Raw genomic sequence first — 15,254 nt, 5'->3', positions numbered from 1 at the left:
CTCGAAGAGGAGACCCGCGCACCACCGGACATCTCACATCCACAGGTTAGCCATGACCCTAAAACCATGAAAACCTTTTCAATCATCATTGATACACTTCCAAGCTCCATTGACCGATCGGTGGCTTGTCCTGTCTTGATGCGCAGTCGAATTTGGCTACTGCACTAGACCACGCCCATTCTATGCACGTCTGCATCTAGGACGAACAGGCGAAATGGGTGTCACGATGTTGTGGGCGGGGCAATGGCAGTGTGTTGAATTGAACAGGGATGCAACTTGGACTTGAGCTTGATTGTCATCTGCCGAGGTTACCCGTCTGCAGAACTTGCAGATCTCAAGATTTGTCTAGCACTGTTGAACACATAAGGCTGGAATCTCCCCATGTGCCTTTCCCACTCGCGAGAAAACTTCACTGATAAGCCATGAAAATTGATTTTCAGCCCACCAACAATGCTTCAGTCTATTTCTTGGATCCAGCTTTCACGGCTGCTTTAGTACTGTTTGTGGCATTAGTAACGTTCGCAACACATTGGGGAGAGCACTTACACTTTGCCACCGGCCTTGTCAGCTACGCGATTGTTAGCATGATATCTCATAGAAGGGGGGGGTTCACAGAACTCTTAGCAACGCTCTTGATGACTCCTACCGCCACTGTTTGACGCATGTCACGGACGGCGAAACGACCGAGAGGAGGGTAGTCGGTGAAGGCCTCAACACACATAGGCTTGCTGGGAACCATCTTGACGATGGCAGCATCACCGGACTTGATGAACTTGGGGTTGTTCTCAATGGACTTTCCGGTACGACGATCGATCTTCTCGAGGAGCTCGGAGAACTTGCAGGCAATGTGGGCGGTGTGGCAATCCAAGACAGGAGCGTAGCCAGCACCAACTTGACCAGGGTGGTTAAGAACGATGACCTGGGCGTTGAAGGAGTCGGCACCCTTGGGTGGGTCGTTCTTGGAGTCACCGCAGACGTTTCCACGACGAACCTCCTTGACGGAGACGTTCTTGACGTTGAATCCGACGTTGTCACCTGGGACACCCTCGACGAGCTGTTCGTGGTGCATTTCGACGGACTTGACTTCAGTGGTGACGTTGGCTGGGGCAAAGGTGACGACCATACCGGCCTTGATGATACCAGTCTCAACACGACCGACAGGCACCGTTCCGATACCAGAGATCTTGTAGACATCCTGGAGGGGAAGACGGAGAGGCTTGTCGGTGGGACGGGAAGGTGGGTCGATGGCGTCAATGGCTTCGAGCAGAGTCTTGCCAGAGGCCTTGCCAGCCTTGGTCTCCTTCTCCCAACCCTTGTACCAAGGGCAGTTGGCAGAGACGTCGATCATGTTGTCGCCGTTGAACCCGGAGATGGGGACGAAAGGAACGGACTTGGGGTTGTAGCCGACCTTCTTGATGAAGTTGGAAGTCTCCTTGATGATTTCGTTGAAACGTTCCTCGGACCACTTGGTGGTGTCCATCTTGTTGATGGCGACGATGAGCTGCTTGACACCTAGAGTGTAGGCGAGCAGAGCGTGCTCACGAGTCTGACCATCCTTGGAGATACCGGCTTCGAATTCACCAGTACCGGCAGCAATGATGAGAATGGCGCAGTCAGCCTGGGAAGTACCAGTGATCATGTTCTTGATGAAGTCACGATGACCAGGAGCGTCAATGACGGTGACGAAGTACTTCGGGGTCTCGAACTTCCAGAGGGCGATATCAATGGTGATACCACGCTCACGTTCGGCCTTCAGCTTGTCCAAAACCCAGGCATACTTGAAGGAGCCCTTGCCCAGTTCAGCAGCTTCCTGTTGATGGGATTGTTAGCATGTCTACATCATCATCACGTGATCGACCAGTTGCCCCTCCCCCACCAAACAAATTTTTGGCGGAAAAGATGATAAGGCCACAGTGAGTCAAAGAGGTCAGGAAGTCTTACCTTCTCGAACTTCTCGATGGTACGCTTGTCGATACCTCCGCACTTGTAGATCAAGTGACCTGATGTGTGTGTGAGTGTTTTGATCTTGCTCAGATATGTCCATCCATCTCTTACCGGTGGTGGTGGACTTGCCGGAGTCGACGTGTCCGATGACGACGACGTTGATATGAGTCTTTTCCTTACTAAAATGATAGAAGACATGTCAGAGATGCTCATTGATATCAAAGAAAGGACGATTTTGCGCAGCGCAGGTGAAATTTCTTACCCCATGGTGGCGGTTGTTTCTGATTTGTGATGCGATTGTCTTTTTGAAGTCTTGTAGCTCTGTGGCAGATACTAGAAGAATTCGCGAGGAGATGCTCAGATACCACGGCTTGCGTAGAGGTGCTTTGTGATGATTAGTGATGACCAAAGTGTAGGGGGATGGTGAAGAACTCACTGAGCGACGAAAGGAGGGAAAAGAAGAGGTGTCGAGGAGTGTGCGAAGATTTTGTAGGCTGCGGCCCAAAGACAGGGCTTGGCGGGAAATGGGCTGTGAATCACTCAAGAGTCAAGGCCACTTCAGTTCTCCGTCACTATGGCAGCCTCTGCGATCCTGAGCCCCCACCATGCTCTGACCAGACGATGTGATTGGCGAGTACTATGAATGAGCTTCTGTGTCTGCTTTTAGACATGCATATCGTCCTTTGCCTCATAGCCATTCCCACCAATTGGGCGACTGTAAATACTGGAGCGCGCCTGATTTTCTCGTTCAAGGCTGTTATAATTGTGGCGATTACACCTACAATATCCACCTTGCAAAAAGTCTGCGCGGCAATGCCGTACAGTCTAGAGCTTCTATCAAAGTGTCTTCCGCTGATTCAATTTCATGTTCAATGAGAGGCACCCAAGAGGTGTGCTTTCCATCTCAGACTAAAGTGTCATCAGATGATGCAGCCCAACATCCCTGCGATCATGCCATCTCGAACCACTCATCAGAGGGTTTGACTCAATCCCTCTTTCCGCCCCAACCAAATGTAGTGTCTTGTCCTGAGTGCCTGATAGCCTTTTGGGGCCTAATGCATGTGTCTCAATCTATGACTCGACTTTCTTCCAGTTTTCCTGATGCCCCCAAACGATTCCAGCAGCGACCATTTGCGAGGAAGTCCGATCGTGAACGGCGGAGGTGTTGCTCGATAGCGCCTAGAACAGTACAGTCCTGCGCTTTCATGCATGTTTCTCCCAACAATCGGAGAAGGTTCACCTGAGCTGCTGTAAAGATGACGGGTGTATCCAGGTAAAAAGAGCAGATGTCGAGATTCTCAGTATTCTCTCCACTGCTTTCCGCATTCGACACACTGTACAATATCAGCTGCTGGGCAGATTCCGTAACAAGGGCGGCATACCTTGAAGAAAGAGGTTGGAGGCTCGTCTGCGCTTCTCGTCTGCAATTGGTAGAAGTAGGCTTTCTTGGAATCGCATGTCTCGTTGGGACATCCACCAGGCACTTGCAGATATTAGCATTCGAAAGCCAATCTTCCGGGTCATGGTAGACTTGCCTTCATTGACTGGCAAATCAGACTGCTCCTCGCCTAGAATGTCATCCTTCTGCTTCTGCTTCATGTGCGTTCGCTCGTAGTAGGGCTGATCGAGAACAAATTGGTAGGGGCATGTCCGGCATGTAAAGGCGTTCAGACCTTGCGGGTGCTCTCTGGTACCAGGAGCTCTTGCAATGGTCAGACAGTTGCAACAGTAAGGACAGACTATTTTCGTTCAGTTGGCAACGTCGCTAGGCCCGTGGGACTCGTATACTCACAAGTGGGAGGCATTGCGCCAGGCTAAGCGCCAAGTGCCAGCAACTGCGTGGTATGCGCCCGTGTAGTATGTCGTCGCCCCTTTGTCGCTTTTGTTTGTATGCCCAGCGGAGGCTGCGCGCGCAAACATTTTATAGAGAGGTTCGATCTGCGGCGGGAGAACCTCGGCTCTGACGAAACCGGGGCAACTGTAACCGAAGTTCGCGACTATACTTGGCAGGGGCCAGCGTGATCACTAAAGGACAGCGTCAATCGTACGTGAGACACTTTACCGGGGTTTCAGACTACAAGGCGAGATCTGCGATCTAAAGAAGCGGTCCAAGGTTCGAAAGCATACCACTCCTGCTCACAGGTCTTTCGAGGAGTCAAAGCCGCAAGTCTCACTGAAACTGCCCGTCACCGCCTGCCTTCCAGCGGCGCCTGTACTTTTCTCTGGACGAGACAGCACTCCAGTACTTCTCTTCACACAGTCCGGGCCACAACCGGGCCACGGCCATCATGGCTGACGTTGAGGTGAGAGGCACGCTCCACAATCCTATCTAGGCTAACTTGCAACGCAGGGTGCCTCTCCAAAGGAGCAGGTGCTGGAAGCGTGCCGCAGAGACAATGTCGAACTATTCCACGAAGTACTGAACGACATGAAAAACAAGAGCAAGGATCAAATAGCAGAGTTCTTCAATACCGTCACAGATACTATGGGCAACCATTTACTACACGTCTGCGCAAGTTACGGAGCATGTAAGCCGCGGAATCGGCAGCCTAGATGCTCATGAAGCTGACATCTGTGCAGACGACGTGATGGATGAACTCCTGAATATCGAATTCCTCGAATGTGACCCTCTGACCAGAAGAGACAAAGAGACGCCCATCCACTGTGCAGTCAAATATGCAAACGAACGAGAAGTGGAACTGGGAGAGGCGATGGCAAAGATGCTGATCGAAGCTGGGGGGGATCCCAGAGTAAAAGATGGCCACGGCCGAAAGCCTGCCGAGCTCTGCACACCGAGGACAGAAGAGCTTCGCGGAATACTGATAAAGGAGGAATATGTGCTCAATGAAGGTCTGAAGAACGCGGATGTCCACGAGGACGAGGACGAAGACGAAGGAGCTGGATCCGCTTCAGACTCAGATTGAGCTGGAATCGAGTGCTTTTCAGAGGTCGCAGGTCACTAGCGAGCTGGTCTTGCAAGCCTCCCTCGACGACAAAATCCCGCCGACCGACTTCTATGGTTGGCCACAGCTGGCATAAGACTCTTTATCAGTCTGCCCTTGGCATCAGCATCCAGGCGATCACCAGCCCCGAAAGTCGGTCAAATGTTGGGAGGGTGCGGCTGACAGTCTATCGTCCATGATGTACGAATATATCCAGACTGTGCTGTGCCCCGGAAAGCCATCGTTTGAGCTCTCCAGCAAAGGTCTCGACGGGATCAGTATCAAGATTTGGAGCCATGCAGATGGTACTATCAATTGTTGAATATGAATGTGATGACAACCTGAATGCATGTGCATCGGTAGGCAACTTCTCGAGCTTTTTTCCCACTTTGACGGAGAAGAGTTGGTCAATGCCAGAAAAAGGCAATTCATGCGGCATCTTATCGCTTACGTGTCTCTCTATGACCATGTCCTTGGGATTGTGTTATTGATATCTCACAGTGCGGAACATCTGCCGCAACAACTGCCAGTCAAAAATAGTTTGGTGGAGCAGGTGGACCTTGCGTTGGGCTTGCTTGAATAAGCGCTTCTGTGCCTGACACCCACCTGAGAGATATCACCTTTTCTGTCGGTTATCAACGATCGCGGCAACCTTCATGGGAGTACCAGATCAGGCTGGGAACGTCGAGATCCAAAATCTGTTTTGAGATTGGATGCCGGGTTGTCAGACCATCGTCCGACTTCGCCGAGATGTCGAAGAGTTTTCACTTCTACATGAACAGCGGCTTATCTAACATGCCTCATGGAGTGGGCCACTAGGCCTACGTCAATTGGCGTGCGAGCCATCAGCCTTGTGGGCACGGCGAGACGGTTATCACTCGGAGCAAGGAGGCATTTTCAAGCCAATATTGCTCCTTGTGTCAATGCATTCGCTAGCGCTCTTTGATCCAGGTGCTGCAAAGACAATCTCCCATCGTCAAGGCATTTTCTACCTTGTACCACAGCAAATGCGTGAAACTCCTTAGCTTCGGCTATCCATATCCGACCCCTGTCGAAGTTCAGGAGCGACGTCATTTTCTATATTTTTCGTATCATCGATTGTCAAGAGGCGCGCTTAAAATCCATTCCAAGTCCTCTCATATCTATAGTACAAGTTCAGACACAACCACGCCGTTGCGAAGGCCAACGAACTATCTGGAGTACGAGATTCTCGGACCATGCGTGCAAACGAAAGCACCGATTCGGTTGACAACAGTGCCGTCCTCGAGAAGCAAAGGAATGAAGCATACGATGTAGATGCCCATCACCCTCTGCGCGAGGAGCCGACCCTCGACAACGACGCCACAGCAGCTCATTCAACAACCAACCGAGCAGATCCTGGTCTTGCTCGCCATGAGACCGTACGCCCAGACTTTGGTCACCGAGCCAGCTTCACAAACACCGTCTCTCGAGTCCCTACAGCCACAAAACCGCCTTCGTTTTCTCGATTACACGAAATCCTGTTCGTAACAGTCATCACTTCGGCACAGCTCCTAACCCAAGCCGCACTCGCTCAATCAATCGCGCCTCTTCATGTGATCGGCCGCACATTCAACGCTACAAATCCGGGGCAATTATCATGGCTGCCAGCTGGCTACTCTTTGACTGTCGGGACTTTCATTCTCCCTGCCGGGAGATGGGGCGACTTGTACGGCCACAAGAAGCTATTTGTCATCGGATACTTCTGGTTCGCGCTGTGGTCTCTCGTCGCCGGATTCAGCGCCTTCTCGCATTCCTTGATCTTCTTCGCATTTTGTCGCGCGATGCAAGGAATTGGGCCTGCGATCATGCTTCCCAATGGTATTGCAGTGCTGAGTCGCACATACCCGCCTGGACCGAGAAAGGATATGGTGCTCAGCCTGTTTGGGGCAACAGCGCCCGCTGGATTTCTCGTTGGGGCAGTGTTCTCTGGAATATTCACGCAGTTCGTGTGGTGGCCATGGGCGTACTGGGTTCTTGGTATGGTCTGCGGCCTAGTTGGAATCATGGTCATCTTCGTCGTGCCAAACATGCCCGTTGCAGGAGGTGCAAGCACGTTCAAAGAACTTGATGCTACCGGCACAATCGTTGGCGTGGTAGGACTCGTGCTGTTCAACTTCGCTTGGAATCAGGGTCCGGCTGCTGGATGGGAAAAGGTTTACGTTTATGTCCTTCTCATCATCGGCGCTTGTCTGTTGGCGGTCTTTTTCTGGTACGAGAAGCGCCGTGCGCCATTCCCACTGGTACCGATGTCCGCTTTCTCACGAGATACTATACTGGTCTTCGGCTGCGAAGCCATGGGATGGGCCTCATTCGGAATCTGGGTATTCTATTTATGGCATGTTTCCTCCTCAACGCTTTGTTATGACCCTACTGACAGTAGTGACAGGCAATTTCTCGAACTCCTTCGTGGGCAGAGCATCCTGCTCACCGCGGCCATGATTGTTCCAACCGGAATATCGGGCGCAATCGCAGCGATCACGACGGGCTTTGTGATCAGCAAGATCCAGCCGGGATGGATCATGCTGATCTCTATGACTTCGTTTTGTGTCGGGAACATCCTTCTCGCCACATTGCCCGTACGTCAGACATTTTGGGCGCAGACTTTCGTGTCCCTGGTTGTTACGCCATGGGGCATGGATATGAGTTTCCCGAGCGGTGTGATTGTGCTGTCAAATCATATGCCGCCTGAGCACCAGGGGTTGGCGGCGAGCTTGATTAACACGGTCATCAATTACAGTATTAGTATTGGTCTTGGGATGGCCGGGACAGTAGAGACACATGTTAACAATGGCGGGGTTGATGAGTTGCACGGGTATCGGGGCGCATGGTATCTCAGTATAGGTCTGGACGGAATCGGAATTTTGTTAGCTGTGTGTTTGATTTTTTCATGGAGGGCGACACTGCAAGCAAAGGAGAAAATGGCGTTGAAAGAGAACCAGGTTTAATGGCAGTTGTCAGCCTCGCACTTGAGATAGCAGGCGGGATCCCCTCGTCAACATCAGTACTATCTGTTGAGCACTGAAGCACTCCCTCCAGCCCGGATTATCTTTTGGCTGGCAGATTCACATGAAGTTGAGAGGGGTCCAGGTGTATCGAGGTGGAAAGCAGACTCCATATCTGCCAGTGCTGCCGCACCCCTGTTGGATACAGCCTTGGCCTATTAAGTGGCGCTCGCTTCGAATCTTAGTAAGCTTCCAGGGTTGTACGATGATAATACTCTTAGATTTCTCAGCAGCAAGAATTGTGCTCTCTGCTCGGTCAGTCACCGTGAGGAAAAAGGCAAGTTGTCATTTGCTGATAGCATAATACCAAATTCCGTGTCTGATACATGCCTTGACATAGCGGATATTATGCAGCCAGGAAGCGTTACGGCACATGTAAGAGAATGCGTTGAGAATAAATTTGCAGCGCGAACAGTGGTACTTCAACTCCTCATCAATCCAGACGGCTCCCCTTAGTCGTTCTGCCAAATAGTATGTCATCGAAGATGATGCATTGCACAATGGCGCTTCCAGCGGAGATGCAGTCTGTCACTGTCCACCCAACACAGCCATTGATAAAGACAACCATATCGACCATTGCATTGCCAAGTTCCCTTGCACCGAATGAAGTACTGATCAAAGTCTACGCCGCGGCATCGAACCAAAAAGACTGGCTCCACCTTGTCGCACGCGGCATCTCGCTCAATTCAGGTGATGACCTGGCTGGCACTGTTGCTGGACTTGGGTCAGATGTGGCACAATTGCAGATTGGCGACAAGGTTGCTGCGTTTCATCCCATGGGGCAACCGTACGGAGCATACGCCGAATACGCAGTCGCACCGGCGCATACAGTGTTCAAGATTCCCAGCGCTATGCGCTTCGAAGAGGCCAGCACTATCCCCCTCGTCAGCTTAACGGCAGGGATTACACTATTCCGGCGGCAGGGGTTTGCAGCACCATGGACTCCGGAGGCGGTGGAGAAGAATGGACAGCCTCTCCTTGTGTACGGAGCAACGACCGCCTTGGGGACGTACGCGATTAAACTTGCCAAAGTCGCTGGAATCGGTCCGATCATTGCCATCGGCGGCAGAAGTAGCCAGTATTTGAGGACATTGCTTACTGAGCACGACGTGTTCCTGGATTATCGGTCAGGCATGGACAAGGCACGAGAAGATATCGGTCACATTGCGAAGGGAAAGAATCTGAAGTTGCTGAACGCAATTGATGCTTTCAGTGCGTCGGGAACCTGGGTGGAGGTGAGCCAGATGCTGGACGGCGGCGTACTCAGCGTCTTCTCGGGGGCAAACAAGTACGACGAAGCCGGAATACGAACCGGGGTCCGTATCGTGTATACATATGTGGGCACAGGGCATGAAGGAGCGTACAAGCCTGGCATGCCGAAGCAGCCAGCAGCCGAAGATGCACAAGGCGATGTCAATTTCGCCGAGGAATTTTTCATCTGGCTGGTAGAAATGCTCGAACAGGGCAAATACAGCGGGCATCCGTATGAAATCGTGCCTGGTGGACTTCGCGGTGTTGCTGAAGGCCTCAACAGGCTATGTCATGGCCAGGCAGAGGGGAAGAAGTTGGTGTACGTTGTCGGAGGAGAAATGTAATTCAAGAATGCGAGGTGAAGAGACTGTGGCATCAAGATAAGATAGCGAGCGAGTGGAGGCGCGTCTCAAACAGGAAACCCACTGTAAACACAAAAGAAAATTAATCTATGACGTCCACAACGAGATACAAGACTGAACTGAGGCATTTGGATTGTCGTTTTGATGTTCTATACATGATCAGAGGTCTTGATCTCCATGAACCGGCATGCCTCGTAAGGAGTATCTTCCTCCGCGTCCTGCTCCAGCACCCTGGACAGCTTCGAGATGCAAACGGACCCTTCGACAACTTACCTCGTTCGTCAACAGACTGGAAAGATGGCACAAGGCGTTTCTGGCTGCTCAAGAGGAGGACGCAGCGCAAGACAACATCGAGGAGCAAGAGAAGGAGTCGGCCCCCGTCGGGGCATCAGATTGGTTGGCATCCGATGCGAACTTGAGAAACAAAAGGGCAAAGAAAAACTATTCATCCCGCAGGACCACTGCTCCGAAAACACCGCTGTTAAAGCGTCCACCCCCTCGACGGCCCGTTATGACTCCTCGCAATAATGCCATCCCATCCATCTCCGCATCCATAAAAGGGCAAACTCCGCCGCAGCCTGGGCAGTCTCAACACGCAACAAGAGGTGGAGAAGGCTGGAGGACCGCGATCCGATACAATGGAGACTTCTCGCAAGAGTGGTCGCCTAGCACCGCTCATCTTTCCCAAGAGTATGAGGCTATAATGCAGCAGGGCCGGTCGACCATGATCACATTCCTTGTTGTCACATCGGATCCTGGACTTCCTTTGATGCGGGAAACCCGGGAGGTGCCTCCTCAGCAGGGCGCAAGATCCCTCTTCGACATGTGTCTAGACAAGATGTCTCGACATACTGTTGAACAGCAAAAGGACAATGAATCCAGCAATGATGGTTATGAGGGACAACAGGATATTCTCGGTTCATACCTCCAAGAGCTTGAGGACTATTTTGGCGACCCCAAGTCAGGATGGCCTTCACTGAGGACGGTAGTACGGACCTGTGGTATTCACTTGATAACCCGGATAACGAAGTCAGGAGCACTTCGTTGCAGCACAGCTACACAGATCGTCTCCCGTGGCCGTAATCCTTTCCTGCGTGACTTCCACCAAGCCATGTCACTCGCCCTGGTTGAAGCCCACTGTCGCAAGTACGATGTCAACGACACTATCTGCCATATGCCAGGCGACAGTAGCTCTGCCGGACCATCAGCCCAACAGTGCTTGGATGGATCCATGAAAATGTTGTGGACGCTACGACAACTGCAGGAAGCAGAAATCCCGGCAGCTGTGATTGACCGCTCCATACGCTACCGGCATCTACATTCCCATTTACTGCTGTACAACAGGAGTGCGGATCAATCCAATCTTCCAGTTCCCGAGCTACTCGAAACGATATTTGTGGGAGCTTTATCGCCACGGGGCAGGATTGACCGATTAGAGCTGCTACGTGGGGGCTTACTTGACACGATGAAACCATATTGCCGCGCAATGTCTAAAGAGCTCTGGCATCGACTCAAAGCAACGCTGAATCTGATCTTCTCCTTTTGTGGCCATGCACCCACGGCCGCGACCTACATTCCCATCATCGAGAGGATGTCAAAGAAGGTGCAGACACTTGTGGAGCTGGATATACATTCGCAGATGTGGTATTACCAACGTTGCCTTGCCGCGCACATCTTTTTCGGGAATCTTGTCCAGCGGTTGATTAATCGTCGTCGCGTGGATGCAGGTCTGCTAACAAGCCTCGACACCGTTATCTCTGATGAATGCTTATCGACGGTTTCTGGTGGAGTGATAGCCACAATCCTTTGCATGCTCGCTGAGTCTGGAACTGGCTTTCAAGCATTCCTAGAACAGATGTTGGTAATGGATTGCAAGGACTACGGAAAGCTCAATTTAGCTCTCGCCAAGATTGGTGCAGGAGCTGCTCAAGAATACACCGTTGCATATCCAGAGCGCTATACCGACGAGCGTTGGGCAGAGGACATCAGCGAAAGATTCCGAGCAAAGCTGCAGCACCTTGTTGGCCGTGAGCCACGTACACCTTCCTTGAAGTTGGACCCGACATACTTGTGGGATGCAACAATTGCAGAATGGATCGCGGTGACTCCCCAGGCTAGTCAATCAAGCAAGAAAAAGAAGCCTACCACATCGCGGGACCGCATTCGTGCAGTCGATTGCCTAGAGAAGCATCAAGGGCTTCCCACTGTCCGACCAGCTCTCGCACCCTTGTCCGGCAATGTTGCTATGATCAATGCAAACCGAAAAAGGCGAAAGAGTGCGCCGACTGACTTCGAGACGCACTGGGATGGCGACTTCCAGTACAAAAAGATCAAGTGCATTGATTTGCTGGAGAGTCCGAGGGTAACTCCCGAACTCAGAGCCCAAAGACTATGGGCAGACGATGGATCCGAGGATGAGTTAAGCTTGCTCGAATAGGTGCGCTCGTGAATGAAGGCCGGCTCTGTATTGGGCTGCCAATGGAACTTGGATAATGTTTCACGGCCCTTGCAGACACGAATGTCCATGGCAGAGTTTCAGCAACACTTATCCATTCTTCGCCAGTACCTTGGTCTGTGCAACGATAACGACAGCAGCCAAGACTGCGGACGTCAGCTGTCTTGACGCTTCGGATACGGAGGAGACGTCAACAGGTGACACGCCATTTGACTAGTGGGCCCAGGCGAATTTTGCGCATCTGGGGCTAACGTTTCAGAAGCAGGACGTGGCCTGGAGTGAGATAGGAATTCATATCACAACTGGCTTCTACCGAGCCATCTAGTTGTCATCCTCGCCATCCAAGGCCGACCCAAATTGGTCCGACCTGGTTGGGAGCCAATTGGAGTTGCAGATTCTGTCATTTCAATCCTTGATCCAACTTCCGCCTTTGCTTTCGCTTCTTTGTTCCTTTTCTCGCGCGATCGCGTCCTATTCCGGACTCCACATTCTTTGCCCTTCCAAGGTACGTTGTCGACACCTTTCTACGTGTGCAACAGGCTTCTTGCGTACGGAGTACTACGTTCTAGGGCATCCTCATTCCTCTTGGTCGGGACCTATACTCCCGATGTCCTGTGTCACAACTACTGCTTAAGGTATTTGAATCTACAGTCACTTCTCGCCTCTTGTCCGATATTGTGTTACTCCATACAAGAATGAACATTCCTCTCCCTAGGCAGGCCTATGCAGATAGTGCCGGACCTTAACAGTAGGGGAATCAAGCATGACCTTGAAGCGTTTGTTTCAGATTGCTGGATTTCCCACATATGTCTCCAGCGAATCCGTCATCTCGTCTCTTCACTCGACGCTTGGCGAGATATTGCAAGTATTCACCAGGTCTATATCACAACACTGGGATCTGCCGTTGTTTGCCTTTCCCTTTCACTTCCAATCTGCCCGGCACTGGCTGCGTCATTTCTCAAAGCTGCTTTGTTGGTCTTTGTCACTCGTCGCGGGCTGAGCCCACCGTCTGTTCTCTCCCTTACCCTCTCGCTTTGACCAGCGACATGGCTTTACTTACTTTTCTAACAATTGCAATGGCGTCGAGCGCCGTATCTGCCCAGGCCCCTTCTTCTGGTAATGCAACTCATGGCAGTCCTCAGTATCAGAATTCAGCTACACAGGAATACCTCGATCATCTCAACAAGACCCTCGCATGGAACTATCTTTGGGCTTTGCTAGGGGTGATTGCTTTGATCTTTGTTTACACGACTCTTCTACGCCTCAATGCTCACGTGCGGCACCTGGCATCCATGAGCAACCAAGGCGCGCATCGATATTTTTCCAAATGTTCACCGACCGTCTCTCTCATCAAGAACAACATTCTCTACGCACCTCTCCTCCATTACCGCCGAGCCCGCGAGCTCAAGTTCTCCCAACACGTCACCTTCGGAACAGTACCTACGCGCTTTCAAGCCATCTTCATCTTGCTAATCATTATCACCAATGTCTTCGCCTCGACATGGAACATCCCCTGGTCCGATCCCCAGTTGGAAGTTCTACCTATCCTCCGCAACCGAACCGGGACTCTGTCAGTGGTCAACCTCATTCCGATCATTGTCCTGTCTACCATCAAGAATCCATTGATATGGCTGTTGGATATTTCTTATGATACATTTAACATGATGCACCGCTGGCTCGGACGTCTATCCATCCTACAAGCCGTCGCCCACATGATATGCTATCTCGTCGCCAAGGTCCAGCAGAAGGGTTGGGCGGGTGTGAAGGCATCGATGCAGGCTCCTTTCATCTACAGTGGATTGATCGCTGGGATCGCCTTCACGGTGATCCTCCTTCAGAGCCCCAAAGTCTTTAGGGCCCTGTCATATGAGTTCTTCCACCACTTTCACATTGTCCTCGTCATCCTAATGACAATCTTCCTCTGGAAGCATCTCGAAGGACTTCCGCAAAGAGGCCTATTACTCGGCTTCATCATTTTCTGGGCAGCCTTCAGAACTTGGAGATTTGCCACCTTATTGTTCAGAAGCTTTGGGACAACCGTCTGCAAGGTCAAGGTTGAGCTTCTGCCTAGTGGGGCGGTCAAGCTCAACATCTCCAGCCCACGCCCCTGGAAATACCGCCCCGGCCAGTCTCTATACCTGACGATTCCATCGGTTGGTCTATGGACAGCACATCCATTTTCCGTTGCTTGGTCTGGTGTCGACCAGCCTCTCTCACGGAGCGACTCAGTCAAGACTTTCAAAGAGAAAGCACCCATTGTGGCCAGCAGAGTTGTGGAAATCGAAACCCAAGGAGAGCAGACCATGTCTCTCATTGTCAAGAAGCATCGCGGCCTAACTCGAAAGCTCTGGGAGCGTGTAGAGAAGGCTCATACTCCTCTGACGCTGAATGCGTACATCGAAGGGCCATATGGTACTGAAAAGAGTCTATCGAGCTATGGGACGGTCATGTTGTTTGCAAGTGGCGTGGGCATTACACATCAACTTCCTTATGTCAAGGCACTCGTCGAAGGGTTTAGCCAGGGCACAGTTGCCGCCAAGCGGATGACGCTGGTCTGGGTCATTCCTACCACCGAATGTCTAGACTGGGTCCGGCCTTGGGTGCATGAGGTCTTAGGCATGGAAGGAAGAAGAGAACTTTTGAGAATCCTGCTATACGTCACGCGAGCTGGCCTGAGTCAGTCAATCAGAAGCCCCAGTGAAATGGTCCGCATGTCACGCGGAAGACCCGATGTACAGTCGTTGATGTGGAATGAAGTGGAGCAGAAGATCGGATGTCTCGGTGTCAGTGTCTGTGCAGGCGGCGGCCTGGCTGATGAAGTGAGACGGGTCTCACGCTTGATGCTGGACAGAGGAGCGAATCTAGATTTGGTCGAAGAGGGATTCGGATGGTGATGCACCGTCGGATGGTGGGCGTGCTTGTACCACAGTGTTTTCGAGTAATTGGTGCTTAGGCGAGCAGGTAGAGTCTGCTGCATTGCGAGGGACTGGGATTGGATAACGAGGTGGCATAGACTCGACTACTTCGCAATGCGTCAATAGGTATACAGAGATAATGAATCAGAAAGCATATGGACCTGGACTGACCGGGGTAGCCGTACCTAATAAATTGCCTCCGTAAGTCGGACAACGAGGTGTTGACGACTGTGAAAGGACCTCTGGCATGTGCTCTGGTAATTCCGATCAGCCCACGCGTTTCACTATCTGGGGCTGGTGAGGCGTCGCCCCAACCCGGACGCACCAGCCCAACCTAACCCTTTGGGCGCCGAGCCTAATCG

General features: G+C 51.8%; 7 protein-coding genes across 10 annotated transcripts; 5 read left to right on the top strand and 2 right to left on the bottom strand.

Annotated features, from left to right (window-relative positions):
* Window positions 1-284: 284 nt before the first annotated feature.
* On the bottom strand, window positions 285-2,453 carry PV05_11864 (elongation factor 1-alpha). Its single transcript, XM_013455390.1, has 7 exons — window positions 2,381-2,453; window positions 2,207-2,328; window positions 2,056-2,123; window positions 1,942-2,000; window positions 619-1,810; window positions 547-568; window positions 285-497 (listed from the first exon to the last, which is right to left on the bottom strand). The coding sequence occupies exons 2-7, from the start codon at window positions 2,209-2,211 to the stop codon at window positions 461-463; spliced, it is 1,383 nt and encodes a 460-aa protein (XP_013310844.1). The 5' UTR covers window positions 2,212-2,328; window positions 2,381-2,453; the 3' UTR covers window positions 285-460.
* Window positions 2,454-2,683: 230 nt separating this feature from the next.
* On the bottom strand, window positions 2,684-3,828 carry PV05_11863. 3 transcript variants are annotated; one of them, XM_013455387.1, is made up of 4 exons: window positions 3,737-3,828; window positions 3,480-3,683; window positions 3,327-3,427; window positions 2,684-3,278 (listed from the first exon to the last, which is right to left on the bottom strand). In XM_013455387.1, exons 2-4 carry the CDS (start codon window positions 3,483-3,485, stop codon window positions 3,011-3,013), a joined length of 375 nt encoding a protein of 124 aa, XP_013310841.1. In that variant the 5' UTR covers window positions 3,486-3,683; window positions 3,737-3,828; the 3' UTR covers window positions 2,684-3,010. The 3 variants fall into 3 exon arrangements, with proteins under 3 accessions (XP_013310841.1, XP_013310842.1, XP_013310843.1); XM_013455388.1 differs by having other exon boundaries at window positions 3,480-3,828; XM_013455389.1 differs by having other exon boundaries at window positions 2,684-3,427; window positions 3,480-3,828.
* Window positions 3,829-3,987: 159 nt separating this feature from the next.
* PV05_11862 lies at window positions 3,988-5,786 on the top strand. 2 transcript variants are annotated; one of them, XM_013455385.1, is made up of 3 exons: window positions 3,988-4,247; window positions 4,336-4,472; window positions 4,525-5,786. In XM_013455385.1, the coding sequence occupies exons 2-3, from the start codon at window positions 4,373-4,375 to the stop codon at window positions 4,866-4,868; spliced, it is 444 nt and encodes a 147-aa protein (XP_013310839.1). In that variant the 5' UTR covers window positions 3,988-4,247; window positions 4,336-4,372; the 3' UTR covers window positions 4,869-5,786. The 2 variants fall into 2 exon arrangements, with proteins under 2 accessions (XP_013310839.1, XP_013310840.1); XM_013455386.1 differs by having other exon boundaries at window positions 4,295-4,472.
* PV05_11861 (uncharacterized protein) lies at window positions 5,771-8,405 on the top strand. The gene is made up of 2 exons (XM_013455384.1): window positions 5,771-7,242; window positions 7,294-8,405. Exons 1-2 carry the CDS (start codon window positions 6,104-6,106, stop codon window positions 7,850-7,852), a joined length of 1,698 nt encoding a protein of 565 aa, XP_013310838.1. The 5' UTR covers window positions 5,771-6,103; the 3' UTR covers window positions 7,853-8,405.
* PV05_11860 (uncharacterized protein) lies at window positions 8,387-9,504 on the top strand (the record flags this gene model as incomplete). The annotated part of the gene is made up of 1 exon (XM_013455383.1): window positions 8,387-9,504. The coding sequence occupies exon 1, from the start codon at window positions 8,395-8,397 to the stop codon at window positions 9,502-9,504; it is 1,110 nt and encodes a 369-aa protein (XP_013310837.1). The 5' UTR covers window positions 8,387-8,394.
* A 205-nt stretch (window positions 9,505-9,709) lies between these two features.
* Window positions 9,710-11,959, top strand: PV05_11859 (uncharacterized protein; the record flags this gene model as incomplete). The annotated part of the gene is made up of 1 exon (XM_013455382.1): window positions 9,710-11,959. The coding sequence occupies one exon, from the start codon at window positions 9,710-9,712 to the stop codon at window positions 11,957-11,959; it is 2,250 nt and encodes a 749-aa protein (XP_013310836.1).
* Window positions 11,960-13,023: 1,064 nt separating this feature from the next.
* On the top strand, window positions 13,024-14,871 carry PV05_11858 (uncharacterized protein; the record flags this gene model as incomplete). The annotated part of the gene is made up of 1 exon (XM_013455381.1): window positions 13,024-14,871. The coding sequence occupies one exon, from the start codon at window positions 13,024-13,026 to the stop codon at window positions 14,869-14,871; it is 1,848 nt and encodes a 615-aa protein (XP_013310835.1).
* Window positions 14,872-15,254: the final 383 nt, after the last annotated feature.

This window comes from Exophiala xenobiotica, assembly GCF_000835505.1.
Source record: "Exophiala xenobiotica strain CBS 118157 unplaced genomic scaffold supercont1.7, whole genome shotgun sequence".
Lineage (NCBI taxonomy): Eukaryota > Fungi > Ascomycota > Eurotiomycetes > Chaetothyriales > Herpotrichiellaceae > Exophiala > Exophiala xenobiotica.
Note: the sequence above shows the minus strand (reverse complement) of the source record. Positions and strands in the feature narration are given on the sequence as shown.

What these genes read in the sequence shown, in the direction of transcription:
- PV05_11864 (XM_013455390.1), bottom strand. An exon ending in CATCAAGAGCGTTGCTAAGA is followed by an intron (nt 569 to 618) that starts GTTCTGTGAACC and finishes ACAATCGCGTAG; the next exon opens with CTGACAAGGCCGGTGGCAAA. An exon ending in GACAAGGCCGGTGGCAAAGT is followed by an intron (nt 498 to 546) that starts GTAAGTGCTCTC and finishes TGCCACAAACAG; the next exon opens with TACTAAAGCAGCCGTGAAAG.
- PV05_11862 (XM_013455386.1), top strand. An exon ending in CTGCGCAAGTTACGGAGCAT is followed by an intron (nt 4,473 to 4,524) that starts GTAAGCCGCGGA and finishes ACATCTGTGCAG; the next exon opens with ACGACGTGATGGATGAACTC.
- PV05_11861 (XM_013455384.1), top strand. Translation starts at nt 6,104, where the DNA reads ATGCGTGCAAACGAAAGCACCGATTCGGTTGACAACAGTGCCGTCCTC. An exon ending in ATCTGGGTATTCTATTTATG is followed by an intron (nt 7,243 to 7,293) that starts GCATGTTTCCTC and finishes CAGTAGTGACAG; the next exon opens with GCAATTTCTCGAACTCCTTC.